The 18,477-nt window shown below is 43.3% G+C and overlaps 2 protein-coding genes and 1 non-coding gene across 4 annotated transcripts in view; all 3 read right to left on the bottom strand.

Annotated features, from left to right (window-relative positions):
- PHLPP2 (PH domain and leucine rich repeat protein phosphatase 2) overlaps nt 1-2,393 on the bottom strand; it is a 34,071-nt gene extending 31,678 nt beyond the window's left edge. For both annotated transcript variants that reach the window (XM_058845823.1, XM_058845824.1), the window contains exons 1-2: nt 2,233-2,393; nt 1,808-2,052 (exon numbers count right to left, since the gene is read on the bottom strand). In XM_058845823.1, the coding sequence (XP_058701806.1) occupies nt 1,808-2,052; nt 2,233-2,367 (380 nt within the window). In that variant the 5' untranslated portion in view covers nt 2,368-2,393. The remainder of the gene's footprint in view (nt 1-1,807; nt 2,053-2,232) is intronic.
- Nucleotides 2,394-3,253: 860 nt separating this feature from the next.
- The window catches only part of AP1G1 (adaptor related protein complex 1 subunit gamma 1), a 36,471-nt gene continuing 21,247 nt past the window's right edge, over nt 3,254-18,477 (bottom strand). Inside the window, exons 12-23 of the mRNA XM_058845827.1 lie at nt 15,886-16,026; nt 15,535-15,589; nt 14,315-14,437; nt 13,921-14,010; nt 13,292-13,419; nt 12,606-12,710; nt 11,966-12,107; nt 11,247-11,373; nt 10,709-10,804; nt 10,309-10,469; nt 9,214-9,312; nt 3,254-7,150 (exon numbers count right to left, since the gene is read on the bottom strand). Coding sequence (XP_058701810.1) covers nt 7,049-7,150; nt 9,214-9,312; nt 10,309-10,469; nt 10,709-10,804; nt 11,247-11,373; nt 11,966-12,107; nt 12,606-12,710; nt 13,292-13,419; nt 13,921-14,010; nt 14,315-14,437; nt 15,535-15,589; nt 15,886-16,026 — 1,369 coding nt within the window. The 3' untranslated portion in view covers nt 3,254-7,048. The remainder of the gene's footprint in view (nt 7,151-9,213; nt 9,313-10,308; nt 10,470-10,708; nt 10,805-11,246; nt 11,374-11,965; nt 12,108-12,605; nt 12,711-13,291; nt 13,420-13,920; nt 14,011-14,314; nt 14,438-15,534; nt 15,590-15,885; nt 16,027-18,477) is intronic.
- LOC131582854 (small nucleolar RNA SNORD71) lies at nt 17,575-17,661 on the bottom strand. Its single transcript, XR_009278397.1, has one exon. It is a non-coding gene; the product is annotated as a small nucleolar RNA SNORD71 (small nucleolar RNA).

Below are 18,477 nucleotides of genomic sequence, written 5' to 3'. Positions count from 1 at the left end.
AAAAGGGTGAAGAATTCAGAAGCTTCTGGGAGACGCACATACTCATGTTAAGAAGTGATCAGATATTTAACAAAGTAATTTGTATTGTGAACATGTTATTAAAGTAATTGGTAAAGTTTGTTCCAGGAAGGAATTATCTCAACAGGGCACAAGGATAATCTTGAGCACTCTGTCACCCTTCATTGGACATGCAAGTAGATACCACTCAGGCCTGCTTCCTGCTGCTAACACAGGTGTTACTGAAGCAATACTGGTAACTCCCATTTCCCTACCAAGAACAACTCCAGTGGGAAGTAATTCAAGGATCTCTTTTGTGACAAAAACACTCTGACAATTACAAAGAACAGACACATCATAACAAAGAACTCTTCACAAAATTTATGACAAATCTTGACCAAGTCCTACACATACCAAGAGGCAAAAAGAATGGAAGTAGTAATTTACACCTCAGTGCTTGCTTCCAAAAGACTGGCAGCAGATCAAATTTGCTAATCCAGTGCAAAATCTGCCACAAATCAAAGACAGGCACAGCTAGTTAGCATGAGAAAAGAGAGACTGAAAAGAATTAAAATGCAAAAGCCACTTCAAAAGCTAAATAAAGTCAAAATGTATCTCTGAACACATCTACAAGCGTTACCTAGGCTTTTTCATGATCTGCACTAACGGGTCTGCTCTTCCTTAAAAACACTGGAAAATCTGCTCGCTATTTCAGTCCAAAACATGCCAACTTCCTTACAAATTTTTCAAGCAATAAACAGATGTTTTTAGTTACCTCAGTGCCTATATTCGAGTGTCCATCCGTTCTCATACAGAGTTTCTAACTAATCCATCCCTAATGCTTATAACCCTGACCAAGGCAAAACAAACAGTTCTAAATATCCTTTTCAAACAGTCAGTTTTAAACACGTCCTGCTCTCTCTGCATGTCTCACCACTAGTGTTCCCACCCCATTACAGAGCAAGCATAACCCACAGTTTTAAAATTTGGACACGTGCAACCTGTAACCTTCACTATCAAAAATCCAGCTACTAGCTCTGTACAAAATGCATTTTATCTACTGTTTAGCCTTTAAGTAAGGAGACCACAGCAATTATTTGCCCCTGAAAACAGAAGTGGCAATTTTATAACTGAATCTTAAGTCCAGAAGAATCAGTGCAAAGTTTAAATCCTAACAAACTGAATAGGAGCTTCTAAACCTAGAGGAGTCCATAACACACAGCATAAAGTTCATGCACATTAAACCCTGAGCCATTTTTTTTCAGCCTAAATTGACTTCAGGCATAAAATACAGCACCTGATGCTTAAGCCTTCTTCATATAACCCTTGGTACACTTTCTGTCTGCCTTTAATTTTTCAGCTGGCAACTCTTCTCGGCAAAAAAAATTACTAACATGTAAATATTATATTACGTAAATTGCAAAAGCACCTTACTTCTTTTGCTAATTCAAAATAATCGTTTACGGTCTCTTAAATAGATCAGGTTATGCAGATGCTAAAATCCCCATAACAACATAACAAAGGAATATATGAACTGGTGCCTCTACCCAGAAAATGAGGACAAATTTCTGGCTGGAGCAACAGTCAAACCCTCCCTGTTAAAACACATAACTAACAGAGGTGTGTAACCTCTATTTCACCGCTATCTAATTTTTATGAAGTGCGTGACTCAAGGCTGTACCTGACTGCCAGCTATTACCTCTGCCTGTTCCCTACCGCCCTGCCAACAGGCACAGGCACACGATGAACAGAGCCCCGCAACCCTATACAGAACAGCTCTCAGTCAGATTTACCCTTTCTCGGCCCTCACCTGACCAGGTCTCCATGAAGCTGCAAAAAGAGGTTTTCCCTCCCTTCTCCGTCACAGATCTCCGAGGCTTGGGTGTCCACTGTGCAGAGGACCAGGCGTAAGTCCGAAGGAGCCGCAGCTGCTGAGTCTCTTCCATAAACATACACGCAGCCTCGTCCGACGTCCCCTTTCAGCCAGGTCCTCTCCCGGGAACCAACCCGACTCCTGCTCTGGCAGCTCCTGCCCCCGGTGCGCTTCGCGTTCCTCTGCAAGGCAGCCCAGACCCGAGCGTCAGCACGGCCCCGGCTCCGCACCGGCAGCGACCACCGCTACGGGAAAGACCGAGGTCGGGGCGGACAAGTGCCCCCGGCGTCCCGCAGCCGACTCCCTCCTCCCCCACCCCACCGAGTCTCCCGGAGCGGCAGAGGCCTCGGTCCCCTCCTCACCTTCAGCACCCGGATGCCGCCGCGGGGTCCGGCCCGGCCCCCTCGTGCGCCGCCCGGCGCCGCCGAGTCCTCTTCGGGCTCCTGCGCCTCCCTGGGCCCCGGCCCAGCGCCCGGCCCCGGCCCGGCCTCCCCCATCGCCGGCCGGCCCCACAGCCCGGGCCCCCGCGGCCCCGCCCCGGAAGCGAGCGGGCTGTCCGGCCCAGGCCCCGCCCGCTCCCGCCGGGCCGGCCGCCCGCAGCTCCGCGGCCTTCCAGCAGCGACAGGCCAGCCGGGGAAAGGGCAAAGCTCACGGCAGCGCTGCCAACGCACCTGTCACCGCCCGCCCTTCTCAGAGCTCCAGGGTCTGTCACCATCAGCGCCCCGCAGCTGGAGGTGCACTGCTCAACAGCCGAACGTCACCCTTCTCCCGCTGCCCTGCAGCTCCATCGCGTAAAACTGAACTAGTGCCTGCTACTAATAATGTCACTAACTACTAGTGACGTCGTCATCCACCGACGACACCATCATGACACAGTCTGCAAGAATTTTAGTGGTTTTGGGCAGCCACTGCTTCTGCCCCAACAGCTTCAAGCACACTCCCACCTTCCCCACAGTGAAACTACAGGTCTGAAAAGATATGAAAGGCCATCTAGTGAACTGCGACTGTGACTAGAAAACACAAAGCAGGCACATGTGGGACAATCCTTGTCCAGAAGGCATATGGAGTATATGAAAGGGGTATTTTAACGAGCTCCCAAGAGCAGGCTCTAAACACATTCCTTGTGTTCAGATTCCACCACACCTTTCTAGCATCTGAACAAGCACTGCTGCTTGTAACTTGACACGCTCTCTCTCAGGATGGTATTCCACAGAACTGCTAAAGTGTTTTGCAATTGTCCACTCATCTTGGTCTCAAAATTTCCTGTAATTTTTTTTTCAAAATACAGCCTTATTATTTTGCATCATCTGACATTGCCATGGTCAAACATTAAGAATCAAAACCTTCTATCCCACTGTACTTGCAGAAAGCAACAAGGCACGGTTTTAAATCATTGAATATTGACTCATTTTATTAGTCACTTCATAATTTGTTTCAACCAAAAGACAATACACACAGCAGAAGTCTAATGCATCCCATGTAAATGTTTACATCTGTTAAGCTCCTCATTCACCTATGACTCAGCATTTACTTAAATTTTTCACATCTCAAAAATAGGTCTCCAGACTTTTGACTGCCAACAGGTACCCTGCCTCAAATGGCATGTTTTCACTTTAAATTTGGTGGATTTGTTGGGGGTTTGTATTTAAGTAGTTTTTTTGTTTGCATTTTTTTTTTCTCTGTACTGTCAAAGAGGTAGGATGGGGCTCTGTGTAAAATTTAAATTACAACATCATGAAAGAAAAAGGAATATACAGGAATAGAGTGAAAGTTAAAAGGGAAGCAGTCCAGCAGCTCCTTCCCTCACAGCCTCCAAATAGAAAATGAAGACAAAAAAGTGCACCAGCGTCACTGCTGCCACGGCTCACAGCTACTACCAGCCTTAGGGAAGGCACTGGTACCTTCCCCAGCTGCTTCAGTATCTTCTGAGTTACAGATCCAAGGTACTGTAAAGACAGTCCCCTCACTGCTATTGCTTCAATAAGTTGTTCAAGGTCATATTTTGTGCCATCAAGACCTGGACAGTCGACTTCTAGGACCGTTCCATGTCTCCTCCCCCTTCAGGCCCATTATGGCCACTATTGTTTCTGTCATTTTTTGACTCAAAATACATTCACTTGGAAAAACAGACATCCAGTGTCTCCCAGTTCCGAAGCCTCCCATGCAGATAACTAGTAAGATTAGCCATGAAGTCTGTATCTTGCTGCCTTTATATCCTCCTTACACTGAAGCAAGGAAAATGTTGACCAGACCTGTAAGAATTGGTGCATTCAACCAGTGGGAAGAGGACTCGGTGTATGCTTGGAGTGCCTCAGACGTGTGAGTACTCTCCAGAGGAAAACCATAGCAGCAGCACAGAGCTCGAAATGCACATGGGGGTCAAGGAACAAGCAGCATTATCTGGTGTTGCAGATAGGGGAAGGTGTGAAGCCTGGCCTTCCTTCTTGTGTAAATGTCAGCATCCATCCCTTAGTGAGGAGGGGAGAGCTCCAAGGACAACTGCAACTGGAATGTTTGGCTGCTACAAAAGAGTACTTCATAGCCAAGGTATGGCTTCCTGCAAAACATATTTTGGGTACACGCATCGCCTCCTCCAGCTTGACTCAAAGACATGACGAGATGCCCATTTCCCCACAGACAGTGCAAGGGTGGCTGAAGTAGCCAAGAACACAGAAAGAATTCACCCTGCAAGCTTACCAGAGACAGACAACAAACCCCAGCTGCTCTAGGGGACAGAAAACAAGCATGACAAGAGGGACAACATACACTGTTCCCATGACTGCTGCAACAAACTGGCCAGGCGAGAGACCATTTTCTTCTTCCTTCCCATCTAATTTCCTGTACCAGTGCTCTTTCCCAGCAAAACCAAAGGGAGAGCGAGGCATGCTGGCTTTCAGTACGAGTGACCATGTACAACTCTGTGAAGAGAATGGGAGAGCTTATGAGGAGTTCAGGAACCAAGGCAAAGACTTCCCATTAGCTTTTTATCTCAGAGCTCACTGGGGTATGGATTTAACATGCTCAGTCTTCAATATTAAGTTTGAACTAGTGGGGCAATGAATAGCCACAACTGCAGTGAAAATGATTAAGCTAAATGCTCAGCACCAGAAATGGACCCTGATTCAGCCATTTTCTGCAAAACTGCTTGTTTCACGATGCTTCTAGCTAAGCACAGGATATATCTCACCACTGATAGCCAAGGCATGACCCTACCACAACCCAAAGTTAATTTTAAGGAAATCATACATTGTTCTTCTAGATTTTGTAACCCTACACTGATGCCAGTTCCAGGAGAAAAAAGTTCTTTGCTAATCCAAAGGCCAAACCAGCTCATTTGGTAAAGTAGCAAAAATACCCTTCAAGAGAAGAAAAAGTTACTCCACTACACATGGACCAGCACTCAAATCAGTGACAGTCAGGCCTACATTATATTGCTTAATGCAGTTTAGACCAGACCAGACTGAACAACCCTTACGGGCCTCCTGCTCCAAATTCAAGGGCAGAACAGGTCTTCAGTTTTCCCTAAGTACATTGTCAATCACTCTTGCAATATTTTTGGCAAGAGTTCTGGAGCCCAGTGTTAGCACTTCTGTGGACACAAGAAGCTAAGTCTAAGCTTGCCCTTAGAGCACTCAGTGATCTGGAAAGCCCTGGAACAAAACTGAAGCAGAAGTGCCCAACCTTCAGCTTACTAGCACACTCACAAATGAATATATATAATATATATCATGTCCTAAAGAGCACTGAACATCTGAAGTTTGTCACACTGTGCTTTTGTCTGTCTTAAACATAACCTCCAAGAGACTGCCCAGAACTGCACCACCACCCACGAATTCCCACAGGGACACCCCTGAACACAGCTTTCTATGAGCTCAGAGGCTGCCAACCAGACCTTGCATCTTTGGATCCAAATACTCAAATGAGTGGCTTCTGTTCAAAACACAGTTTAGTTACTTTCAGTCTGAACCTGAACTGGCACATTATTCTGAAAAGGGAGCAAGGATCAACTAAGTAAAAAAATGGGAAAAGGTCTCTTTAAACTGCATGGTCTTTATTTCAGTGCCAATATTACAGATACAACACAAATATCCCAGTCAGAAGTAACTCAAATGGAACCCAGGGGGTCTACAACAGGCTCTGGAAATAAAATTGGGGAGAAGTTCTGGAATAACCAGGAAGAGCAACTTTGCAGCATAGTCTCTGGTCAATCTCCCAGCAGGAGCAAAGCTCTTGCCCAAAAACTGATCTAGAAAATTGAATGTGTCTTTTCTACCCATAAACCACAACTAACACATTGAAAGACTTTGAAACTATGTGGTAGAAAACCAGCTGCTCCTTTTATCTCTACATCTCTCATAACTCACTTCACTTTCTTGGAAAGCTACAGAAGACTCTGCATTTGCATGGCTGTGGCTACTGATGGAAGGAAAGAAAATTCAGGTGTAAGGGCTTAATTTCCAAGTACAGCACCAAAGCAATTTTACCAACTCTTACCAGCACCTCTTCTCCTGCACTGTGTCCCAGGTTTGCAGATGAACTCCAAAGGCCTCACTTGCTCTTGGTATGCAGCACATAACTAAGAAGTGGGTGTATACAATAATGCACTGAGTAGGTCATAAGAAGCCTCCAGCCTCTTAAGACCTAGGGGATACAAGAAGAAAGAGGCAGGGCAGCCTGACATTCCCCAAGACCCCATCTGAGTTCCAGATGGAAAATGCCTGAAGGAATCCAGCTAGAAATGAATGACAACACACCTTACCCACCCCAGGGGAAAAAAAGACAGCAGAAAGAAGGAGCAACTGCTCGTTTGCTGCAGAGAGAAGAAAGTTTCCCTGCTAGAAATTCCAGACTTCTCTTCCAACCAGGCTGTGTTCCTTTTTGAGGGGGAAGAAGGGTGGGGAAGGGGAGAAGGGAATGTTGCTTCTGGCTGTAAATGCATGTGTGAGGGAGCGCACAGTAGCCTCCACAAGCCACCAGCCTCATCAGCAGAGGAGAGGAGATTAGTCTTAACAGATATGCTTCAAAGTCAGCAATCACTTCAGGAAAATTCCTCCTCATCAGCAGGTCTCATTTGTTCCCCATGCCCATGGTGCAGTTTGGGGGATTGCCAAGGATCACAACCTTCTTCCCAGAGTTCTTTTGATTGGGTGGGATGAGAATAAGAATGGTGCCAGAGCCTCATTGCCAAGACTGAGGGGGGAAGTTGTTGACTTCTGCTAGATCCTGCATTGCTGAGCCCTTGTGATTATACGTCAACTTGATCCGCATACGTAGTTGTTGCTATAAGAGAAAAGGGGGAAACAAACAAACACAAACAAAACAAATTCAGGTCTTCATTAAAGGTCAGAGACTTCCACCTCATCCAGTTCCCCTCCCCCAGCCCACGAATACTCAACACAAACTTTTCCTGACTGCAAGAGCTTGCTGGGAGTATGTGCACGGTGAGCTATGACACTGCAGATAAATGCTCAATCTGGTAGGACATTGATTGGTCAAATCACTGCAGTTCTCAGATCAGGTATAAGCTCTTAAAAAAGTTACGTCTGTGTCTACACTGGCCCTGCTCTTGCAAGCACTGAAGTCCTTAATCACAAAATTAACCGCCTTCAAATTCCAGTTAACAACAGAAGAAAGCAGGTGGCAGATCTCTGCTGCACTGCACTTGGGCTTGCAGGGAGAGATGGGCTGCCCATTCAATGCAGCAGTCTGCAAACTTCAAACACTGCACAGCTCAGCAGCACTGTGAAGGAAATCGCTTATAAAAGACTGGAAACAGAATTTCCAAGAACATTCCCTTCTGCTGCAAGTAAATGACGAAATAGCTCAAAAGTCACTTTACACTGTCATTTGGCTGTCACCCAGATACTAGGTGGCCCTTAAAAACAGAGTACAGCATGCTCCAGTCAGGTTCCCTATTCTCCTCTCAAAAAATCCAAAAGTGAAAAGCCAGAAGTTGACTATTTCTGTCTCTTTTCTCCATACCTACAAGCAAATACACAAAAGGGGTATCAGAGGGAAGAAAGGAAGACAAGGACTGCTTCAACCAGGCTCAGGATAATGAAGTTATGCTGTATCACTAACAGTTCAACATCATCACTGTCATGTTTTATTTTATTTGGTATTTTGGAAAACTAGCCATTAGTTTAAATCCAGCATGGTAGCTCTATTTTGCACCTCTGTACTCTGAAGTGTTCCTAGGAGTTGTGGCATTCCTACAAGAAAGCATGCCACTACTCTAGGTGTGTTTCATCTTGTGGGTCGCATTCTGGCACATTACAGGAAAACACTCAAATCCTCCAAAGTTCAGAAAATAACTTTCAAGGTGATCTTTGAATGGTGCTCTACAGCACCACAGAGAAACTGGTATCAGACATATATAAGACACAGAATAATTAGTCTTGTGGCTTAATATAGGCAGAGATGAGCAGACTACATGGAAATAAAGGGAGATGCATGGAAACCACAAAATCTGTGCACTAGAAGACTGCCATTCAGTGAAACTTGGGCTGAAATTTGTGAATTTTTTTGTCACTTGTACGTCAATCTAGCAGAAATACTTTACATCTAGAGCAGTACATAACCTATGAAAAGCTTCAGATTTTTTAAGTTCCTAGAGTCATTTAAGATCATAAGGCCGTCTCAAAGGAAGAAAGGTGATCTCAATTTTATTTTTCTTTCTGATGCAATCCAAGAACTTGCAAACCCTCTTAAGGAAGAAACGTGTGCCAAATCCTTCCCTCCCTCCCCCTCAAGTCTGTTGTGTCCCAGTCTCGAAGCCTTTCTCTGAAGACTGTAAACCAAATGTAATTACCATTACATTACACCTAAAGATTCTTTCCATCAACTATTTAACATGATACTCATCACATTAAAAACAAATGAGACCACTTGACAGGCAACTTTAAGAACATGGAGCAAGCTACTTTTTTGTGTAAAAATATTTTAATAACACCACTGCAGACAGCAAGAACAAATGTTGAGTATCTTTATGTGTCAAGATGCTTGCCTTCCAAACGTCACTTTTACAACCCACAGAAACACAAGGTTTAGCTCCTCTGGCCATTTGAGAACTTAACAAGCACTGCGATGCAAGACGTGAATGAATTCAAGGCAGCAAAGCTGTTAAACTGTTTTAGCAGTGTAACCAAATAGAAGACCAAACCTGTGTCCAGAACCTCCTGTGTTTTTCATAGCTTCTTCCTAACTAACCAAAATGAGTGCCATGAAAGACATGTCATTCACTCCCACCACTCCCTACCTCTCATCAGAGATGCATTCCTGACTGCCACTAAATGAATGATTACGAGACAGTATCTTCAACAATTCTTCTTGGAATCACTCACCTTCTGTGGATTCAGGACTTTAATGACCTGTGTGATGGTCCCAGAGTTAAATGCAGGGATGACACTGCTGCTGGGAGACAGAAGCTGCAGCTGGAATGTCTGAAGACAGGGCAAAAAGAAAACAATTTGATGCGTAATCAAATAAGAAGTGACTGGTTTGCAAGAAGTGACAGAAAGAAAGCAAGGAAAATGAAAAGTTTGGTTTCTGGTCCTGAATAATCAGTTCTTGAATTTCCCATCTTGTTCCACAAGAACAACACATTCACTGGCCCACCTACTTTCTATGCACGTAGGATCCAGGTAACACAAATAACAGGAGGTGAGGGTTTACTGCAGTGTACCAAGATCAGCAGCAACACTTGGTTCCATGTGTTGCACTCAGAGGAACAGTCGGCACACCCATACCCTTCAGGAGGCTTGCTCTTTCCCTGATTCCTTCCTATGGCAGGCGTAAAATCTACCTGAATCCAAGTTAGAGGAATATGAGTTCCTAGAAGTAAACGTACTTTCCCAAATTTGGAGAGCATTCCAGTCACATGCTGCTTCAACAGTCTCCTCTGCTATAAACTAGGCAATATTTGTCTCTCACATTTTGTGCTACAGCTGAGTGCAAGGGGAAACAATTCACTCCTTTAAATGAGGACTGCCATTAATCACAATATTGTGACTCACTTAAATTTTTATAAGCAACTAATAGCTTCAAAAGATTTTTTCTTTCAAGTATTCATAGCTCCAAAGAACACAGTGTATTTCTTGGAAATGAAGAATAAAGGGCATGATTAATGTCTACAAAATACTGGTTTTGACCCAAATTGTTTTTTTTGCCTAAGGTTTAGCCATTTTTCTAGAAAGTGGTGATTTCAAAACACGATTTTGTTCAAGCAGAAGTGGTCCAATTTGATTGGAATCTGTGTTCTGTTGCATTTACAACATGTACTTTCAGACTGGAAAGAGATGACCTAAATGGGCACTAAGAGAAACTTGGAACAGTTCTCAGCCTTGTTCACCTTGCAAGTTTCTATCTGCATGAAAGCACCAATCAGGAAGTGTTTGCAACTGGCCCTCAGCTTCTCACTGTAATTGCCCAGTCTCTACCTTTGGTACTGCAGCTTGGAAAACAAAATCTGTCATGTCCAGCTCTGTGCTGTTGGAGGCCTGTATCGTGATTACAGTGACACTAGGGTTGGTGTTCGACCTCTCAAAGGTGAAGTCAATCTTCAGCCCATTCTTGTTGTATGCAGTAATGGAGGGGATTCCTATTGGAAACAAAAAAGCAGCAGACTTACAGAATCTGGAGATCATTCTCAACATCATAGTATTCATTTACTTTACCCCAGACTCTTCTGAAAATTAAACATTTTCAAACATTGTGCTCCAGTGTCTATGCCACACTTTCAAATTGCAGCCCCCCCCTCCCTTTCTTTTTTCTATTGCTTCTTTCCTCTTCTAGTTGGATGTTGGGGCACTTTAGGCAAAGAATTTACATGTCCCTAACCTGCAGAAATATCATTGAAGAGAGGCTGAGATGTAAGTCCATCGAGCAGGAACGGAGGCTGTGCTATCTGGGGTGCAGGGGCAGATACTGGAGAACCTACAAGAAATGTTGAAGGATTAATTCTTTGCTGTCAGGAAATGAAGAGTAATTATTCCTTCACAGAAGACTGAGTGCTGCATATTGTATTTCTTTACATGAAGCTCTATAAATCACCTGTGTTGTCATCCTCCCCTTCTTTGCTTTCAAGAACTGGCTCCTCTTGTACTAGCAAGCATTCAAATGGAATTAATTCCTCACATCTCACAGTCTTCTCTGAAAAGGCTCACAGCCTTTCAGGTGTGAAAATTCTCAAGTCTCACCAGCTAATCATGCAGAATCAACCTGTGACTTCCATCACTGACTCCCACCTGTACACTAATATGGATCTTGGTATGAGAAATTGTAAAAACTAGGACTTTAAAGACAATGAAGAAGTAGCCCACCCTCATCCCATCCCACGGATGAGAATATAGACTTCTAAGAAATGCAGCCTGCTCACCTGTTAGGTTGAGATCTCCCAGGAGGTCAAGCAGCTCCCCACCAGCAGAGGCTGGCTTGATTGTAGGTGCAGTGGGAATTACAGGTGTTATATCACTTTCCCCCAACAAGTCCAATAAATCATTTGCCTAATGAGAGAGTGGATGTAATATAAATATTCAACATTTTGCTACTTTCCCTTGCAAATGTAGTGTATTCTACTTGTTCTCAAACTAAAGACCACCAAAGCTGATGGCTGGTTAGAGGGGTTCTTAACTTCACTGTGATCCATGCCCCACAAGAAATATAGTTTCCATGCTTGAGGGATGGAAGAGATAGGGAAGGACTTGGAATATCCTGAGGGAAGGACTGGGTTCATGCACACTAAGACATGTTGGGGAATCACAAAATATTCTGAGTTGGAAGGGACCCACAAGAATCATTGAGTCCAGCTCTAAAGTGAATGGCTCATAAGGGGATCAAACACACAACCTTGGCATTATTAGCACCATAACAAACTGAGATAATCTCACCCTGATCCTGAACAGCCTACAAGGACCTGTCCCACACGCCTGTTCTGGACAGTAGAGCCACCAGAGCAGAGCAATGATACGATCATCATCAGTGAGAAACAGCAAAGAAGCAGAGAGGGCGAGGGAGATGGTCTCAGCTTGCTGTTGGCACTGGCTGAAACGTGATCTGACAAGCAGTGGAAGCTTATCCTCTGTCAGTTTCTATTACCTGGTTGGCAGGCTGCAATCCAGAGGGTGGAGGTTTGGTTTCCAGTACTGCTGTCTCTGTCTCTCCATTGGTCTGTACAATCTCAGCAGGGCCATTTGTGGTGACTTTCTCCATTACTGGCATTCTCTCAAGCAGTGCTGGCCTGAAAGAAGCTGACATAGTTACACTGTGCCATCTTCCTGGATCCCAATCCAAATACTTAGACATTCAAGAGCTCATATATACGGGACAACCTGCCTTTTCCCTTGAGCTCCAATGCAGGAGAGCTGCAAGGCTGCATGACAGTTTGAGGTGGTCAGAAGCAATCCCTGGCATTCTGTGCCACTGTAAATACACTAGTTGATAGCTAAAAGACAAGTCTTACTGTCTCCTGCTTCTCCCCAGTACCTGACAAGCTCAGGCTCAAAGCAGGACAAATGCTTTGGCAGATAGAGTCTCTGATCACAGAATAATAACACAGGATACATGAAGTCCTTAAAACACTCGCTAACCCAGTAGAAGGAGTGGGATTCTGGTTCCTCTGTAACCCTAACAAAAATCACCAAAGTTCTCAGTACACTGAGTTCAGTACACTCTCATCCACAGGAGATCAGAACAGATAATGATCCTTTTCAAACATCAAACCTCTATCGGCACTTACCTCATGTGATCATATTTCTTGAAAAGTGCATTATATTCTACAGCCCTCTGTTGTAGCTCCACATCAATGCTACTGCCGTAGATGGAAACCACCTTCTTAATGCGACTGTTGGGGGCAAGGGAAAACAAACACATCATGGAATTAGCAGCAATAAGCAAGAGATTAGCATGTGTCATCCTGAAGATGGTACCTAGTCTCTGTTCAACAGGAGTCTCATGTAACTCATGTAAAACAGCACTATCCATGCAACATCCATATATGAACTGTCCCTTCACAAAAGCATCAACTTAATACACCACCTTAGGGTATAGCATAAAAAAGCTCAACTACCCACACTGAGAAGTGTCCACCAAGAAACAAGGCTATTTTTCTCTCCATCATCCAAAAAAGGAACTGGAAAGAACGGTCCACTTAAAGTACAGACTTATCTTCCCCCTAAGGAGTTTGCAAGAACTAGCAACGTGGATTAAGTCCCCACACAGAGGGCAACCCTAGAGAAAACAGTACCCACAGCAGACATCTTCCACCCTGCGAGCAAAGGAGGACTGTAAAAGCCACCAAATAACATGATGACTCATGTAAATCATGGAAGTAGAACATGTTCAAGGAATACTCCTACTGAAGACAACTGATGTTGGTATATTTGCAACAAAGCCCTGTGCAGTACACCACCAATGGGAACTCACTTGACAGTGCAGGTGAACCTTGTTGAAAGCTTCATGATGGCAGTGAGAGCATAGCCTCGTGTCACAGATGCAGACATATTAGATATCAGGATGCTTTCTAAAATATCAAGAACTTCATCCTCTGTTACCTGAAAAGGTACAGCGAGGTTAGGCTAAGACAGAAAGAAGCTTACAGCAAGCCTCCCAGCATATACTGTAAAAACCTGTCTCATGCCTAATGGCCATGTCACACCTCCTCTGCAACTCTGAGCCTATAGCATTATGTTCAGAGTGTGAGAGACATGCATCCAGGTGGAGGAGATTTTATGGTGTGAGTTTTAAAATACAGTTCCTGTTTCACACATTGAAGAGAAGGTTTATCACTGAAATACACCGCTAAGACCCTAGCAGATTTCTTCCAAATCAGTTAGCACTGAAACCACATCATTCTGCCAGTTGTAGCAGCACTCCACATGTTCAGTGTTTACACAGTCCATGCCTGCAGCAGAGGAAGGAGATTCCTGCCCAGGGCATTACCATCATGGACATTTGTGCTAGGGAACTGCTGAAAGCGCTCCCTTCACCTAGCCAGCATCAAGTGCGTCCAGCCTCAGCCAGGCATCCAGTTGCACTTCTTTCCCAAGCTATACCTGTATTGGTTCCTCCTCTTCACACTGACCGGACACCAGAAGATCTCCATACTCTCCTATGCACCAGGAGGCAACTTGTACCAGGGGTTGCTGTTGGAGGAAAAATCAAAGGCTCAGTGATAAATGGCTACCTGCATGATAACTTAAACCATCCACATGTCCAGGAGTAAGCCTAGCCTTCCACAGCAGAAGAGGAGTATCTGATTCAATCAAGAATTCCACAAGAGAATTGGAAAAACTAAAAAGAATGTAAACTTATAGAAGACATGCCTGCTCAGCAGTCTCTCCCTTGGAGCCAGACAATGTGATATGGACTTTCCCTGAGATGCTGAGTAAATATGAATAATTACTGCAGTGCAACAACTAAACTGAAGCTGGCCGCATTTGGTTTTACCTGGGAGTAATCTCCAAGGATGGCTTTGTAGAGTCTCTGCACAGTGTAGGCATGCATCTCCACACTATTAGTTATTAACTGGATCAGATTTGGAACAGCATCATCACGAACATAACTTCCTGCCTGCAAGAACAATTGTTAGGTTTTACTATGGATGTTCTTAAGTAACACTCAACAGCTGTGATACCCTTCACAAAACCACCTGATGCACCTGGAAATAAAGATCAACCCCCTCGTCCATGAGCACTTTATGGTTGACTTTGAGTAACCTCAGGGGGACAAAAGTACAGGACAGCACATTTACCAACAAATAAAACTATACTCAGAAATCCACACTATATCCCTGAAGCTGCAAGAGGATAGAGTGCAAAAATGAATACAACTTTATGAGTGGTTTATCTAGCAGACAAGAAAAAGCAGCTATTTACTGTAACTTTGTGACAAGTAACAAGTTACTTTTACATCTTAAGACGACTTCAGGAAGTCATGAGAGCAATTCTCACAGCCAACCTTCCAACGGAAATTAGTTTTCATTTCAGATGAATATAATTCTTTCTGTTTCAGGGTGACAAATGAGCATCCCAGCCAGACTTCTTGACAAACTTCTCAAATTTGAACACTCATAAATTTCTCCCAACTCCTTTACCTGACAGAACACATTGCCTACCCAAGTTACCTAGATCTCTTCCCTCAGCTGCCAAAGCACTACTCCAGTTCCACCTCAGCTGTGACGTTTACAGATAAATTCAAATAGATAGAGTAATAATTAAACCTAAAGAAGGTGAACTAGAATGCCGTTGACAGTTTCATTAACAAGTTTTGATAAACTCAACTTGGAGTAATTCCAAGAAACTCCTTCAATCCCCTTTCTCTTTGCAAGTCACTTAAGGCTGCATTCACTCTCCTCTGAAAGGACTGTACATTGGAATCAGCTAGTACAAGAGTTGTCCTTAGAAACCTAATGTGATTACTGCACTAGAAATACTGCTACTCTTGTGTGCTTCTGAAATAGTACACTTCTTCTAAAAAATCACTCAGCGATGGAAGGCTGTCAGAAATATGTAAACTCAGTAAGTGTGATTATCCAAAGTACATTTCCTCTATGTATTTTAGCATTTGTTAGCTGGCAGCCTTTAGAACTATCTCCAACTTCATGGTAACTTCCACCAGAATTAAAAAAATTTTATGTAGTCATACACAAGAGAGGCAATTTCACTTACCGTTGTTAAGACTCTCATAATTGTGTCTATGTGCCAGCGCTTGGAAGGAGCATATCTGACAAAATTAAAAGAACAAGTTAGAGCAATAACTGCCAGTCTTCAACTCCAGCAAGAAGCTCACCATCATCAGAATCTCCCCTTTCAGTTACTTCCTGGCCCTCTGCTTCGTGAGGAAGGACATCAATACTGAGGGAGGGCTAAAACTGACAACCCACACATAAACCAGTGAACAGAGAAGAAATGAATCAACACATTCTCTCTTGGAAGCAAGCAGGGGGAGAAACAACACACAAGATGTTTACAATCCCAAGGATGTACCAAAAATAATTAGCAATTAAAACAACTCCATACTTCTCAGCTGCAAGAAATATTCCAGATGCACAGTCTGCCTTGAACTCTGGTTCACAAGAATCTAGGAAATACAGTAACTCCTTCATCATTCCACGGACATTGTTCCCATTAACAAGAGCGAAACTCAGTTCCATTGCACGCCTAGGGCAAGAGATGGAAAACCAACAAGTAAGTTCACCTAGTGAAGGAAGTAAAAAATCCCCAAATCCAGCTACAAAAATGCAGTTACATTTTAATTAAGAAGAGATCAATACTTACAAATCCTGTGATATTAAATGTGATCCACATTTAATACGCGGTATTTTTTTGTTCATAGGCAGACAAACATCCACCCTCCAAAAAATTAAGGGGGAGTGGGGGGGCTATGGGGTGTTCTAGAAACATCTATCCATACGTGAAAGACAGCTTAAAGCTCACAGTATCTTTCGGCAGCCAGAGTCCACTGGGATTAAAGTCCGACTGTTCAAGTGTAATTGAATGCTGGTCTTTTCTGACACACAACTGTAACAATTAAAGCATGCCACAACACACTTTCTCCAGCTTCAGGGATCCAGAACAGACCTCTTTACAATTCCATATATTAGACATTCAAACACAGTAGAGATTTAAGATACTAACTGAGAAGCTTTGTTGTATCCAGTTGGATAAACTACGCAAGATTTCTAGAACCCCAAGTTACCCTGGTGCTGTTCATTCCTCTTCACCACAGACGTGCTGACACCAAAACTAGTCAGGCTACTATCTCCTTGCTATTCCTTTTTGTACACATTGAGGCTACTCTTTGTACTTTTTGTACACTTAGAGGCTACTCCCAGGCCTTTCTATTTGAAGCTTCTGTAGTTGTTTCTAGCACAGATCTCTCGTTCTTCTGTCGTTTTTTGGATGAAGACTACTGACTTCATATGTGATTGATTTCTGCATAACTTAGCAGCAGCTGTATTAAAATGCATTAAAACAGGTTCGCTAAATAAGCCTGACTGAATTTTAAAATGGTATTGGGCACATGCTATTTGTTCTCAAGAATCTGAAAACATCTAGACAACACTACTTCTCTAGATTTTCCTAGTTATTATAGTAATCAGGATTTTTACAGAATGGTGACTTGTAAATGTGTTACTTTGCTTTTTACTCAGCTAGTACCAAGGGACTGAAAAATACAGAGGTGTTCAGAATCAGGTTGGAAATATCCAACTAAAGTGCTACCTCTTAACATTTAAATCTGTGTTTAGTTGATGACCTATACCATTATTAGAACTATTTCCATCTCTCCAACTAGTTCCCAACTCTACTACACCTGACCCTAAAGGGTTACATGTTTTCCATGTTTATGTTTAAAATATATCAATACTGCAGCTGTGCAGGAGAGTACCATTTAGTCTTCATACCAGGCATTTACCTCAGCACATACTGCCTACCTTTAGTCATATTACATGTTTTACTTCTGTCACAAAGCTCTTAATCATGTTATTTAATCAAATCAAGCAGACAAAAAGACTTTAATTAAATGGCAAAGCCATTCTGAATTACCCTATATGGACCAAAGAGGAACTACACCAGTTACAAGAAGATGAGCAGAGGCCATGATTCAGATAACCAAAACCAGGTATCATGCCTTTCCCTCAAATCCTTGAAGCTTGCTGCCTGGGGACTCTGACATATATCCAGTCAATATAATGCTCCAATGAAGACAGTGCATTGTCAGCAGCACGAGTGTCAGCATGGCAACATCATGCTCTGCTGATGGATCACTCAAAGGCTTCATCCTCCAACAGCACTTAGACATGAAGCTTAGACATGAAGTTGTTTGTGCATACCTGTGTTTTCCTAGCAGTCACCAATAAAATATTTTTGTTGCCCTCTACCCAAAACCTAGACAAGGCTTGGCTGTTCTACAACCAAGCCCCATGCTGGCTCCAACAGCAAACAGCAATGGCAGCCTGACTTGTTCAGCATTTAAGATACAAATCTGTCATTTGGAATAGTTTGCAACTGTAAAAAGAGATTACATGATATCCATTACATAGCAGTTAAAAAGTAAGTTTCAGAAGCAAAGCAAATCCAATTTCTTTCCCATTTTACATATATTAGTCTGTATATAGCAGTGCTGTTAAAACAATCTAGTGCTGATTGATTAGACGGGCACAAGTTTGAACAATGACTATCAGAACAAGGATCGATGGTGTAGCTAATCAGTTTGAGTAGATGGAAAAGAAGAGGTCGAATAATTCTGAAGCTGTATTCATGTGACGAGTGTTCAATGCAATTCTGGCCTGTAGCAGAGACTACAAAATGCAGCAAGAAAAATGCTGCTGTGCCCAACACTGCATGCTGTACACTGCACTGAGCCCAGAACTTCGTTTGCAACCCAGTTACAGAAAGAAAAATGAGGAGGAGGAGAGTTCTGAAAGAAAGAACAAAGAATCAACAGCCTGAAACACTCGATTTAGAAGAGCAGCCTTCCACATAGGCTGGGCAACCAAACAGCTCAATAATTTCCACAAGCAACAGAAACAGAAGAAAGTTACTATAATGAATAAAAGGAACTTAACTGAAGTAATGAGAATAAACTGGAAGAAATTAAGACACAGTACA

Source organism: Poecile atricapillus, chromosome 10 (genome assembly GCF_030490865.1).
Source record: "Poecile atricapillus isolate bPoeAtr1 chromosome 10, bPoeAtr1.hap1, whole genome shotgun sequence".
Classification (NCBI taxonomy): domain Eukaryota; kingdom Metazoa; phylum Chordata; class Aves; order Passeriformes; family Paridae; genus Poecile; species Poecile atricapillus.
Note: the sequence above shows the minus strand (reverse complement) of the source record. Positions and strands in the feature narration are given on the sequence as shown.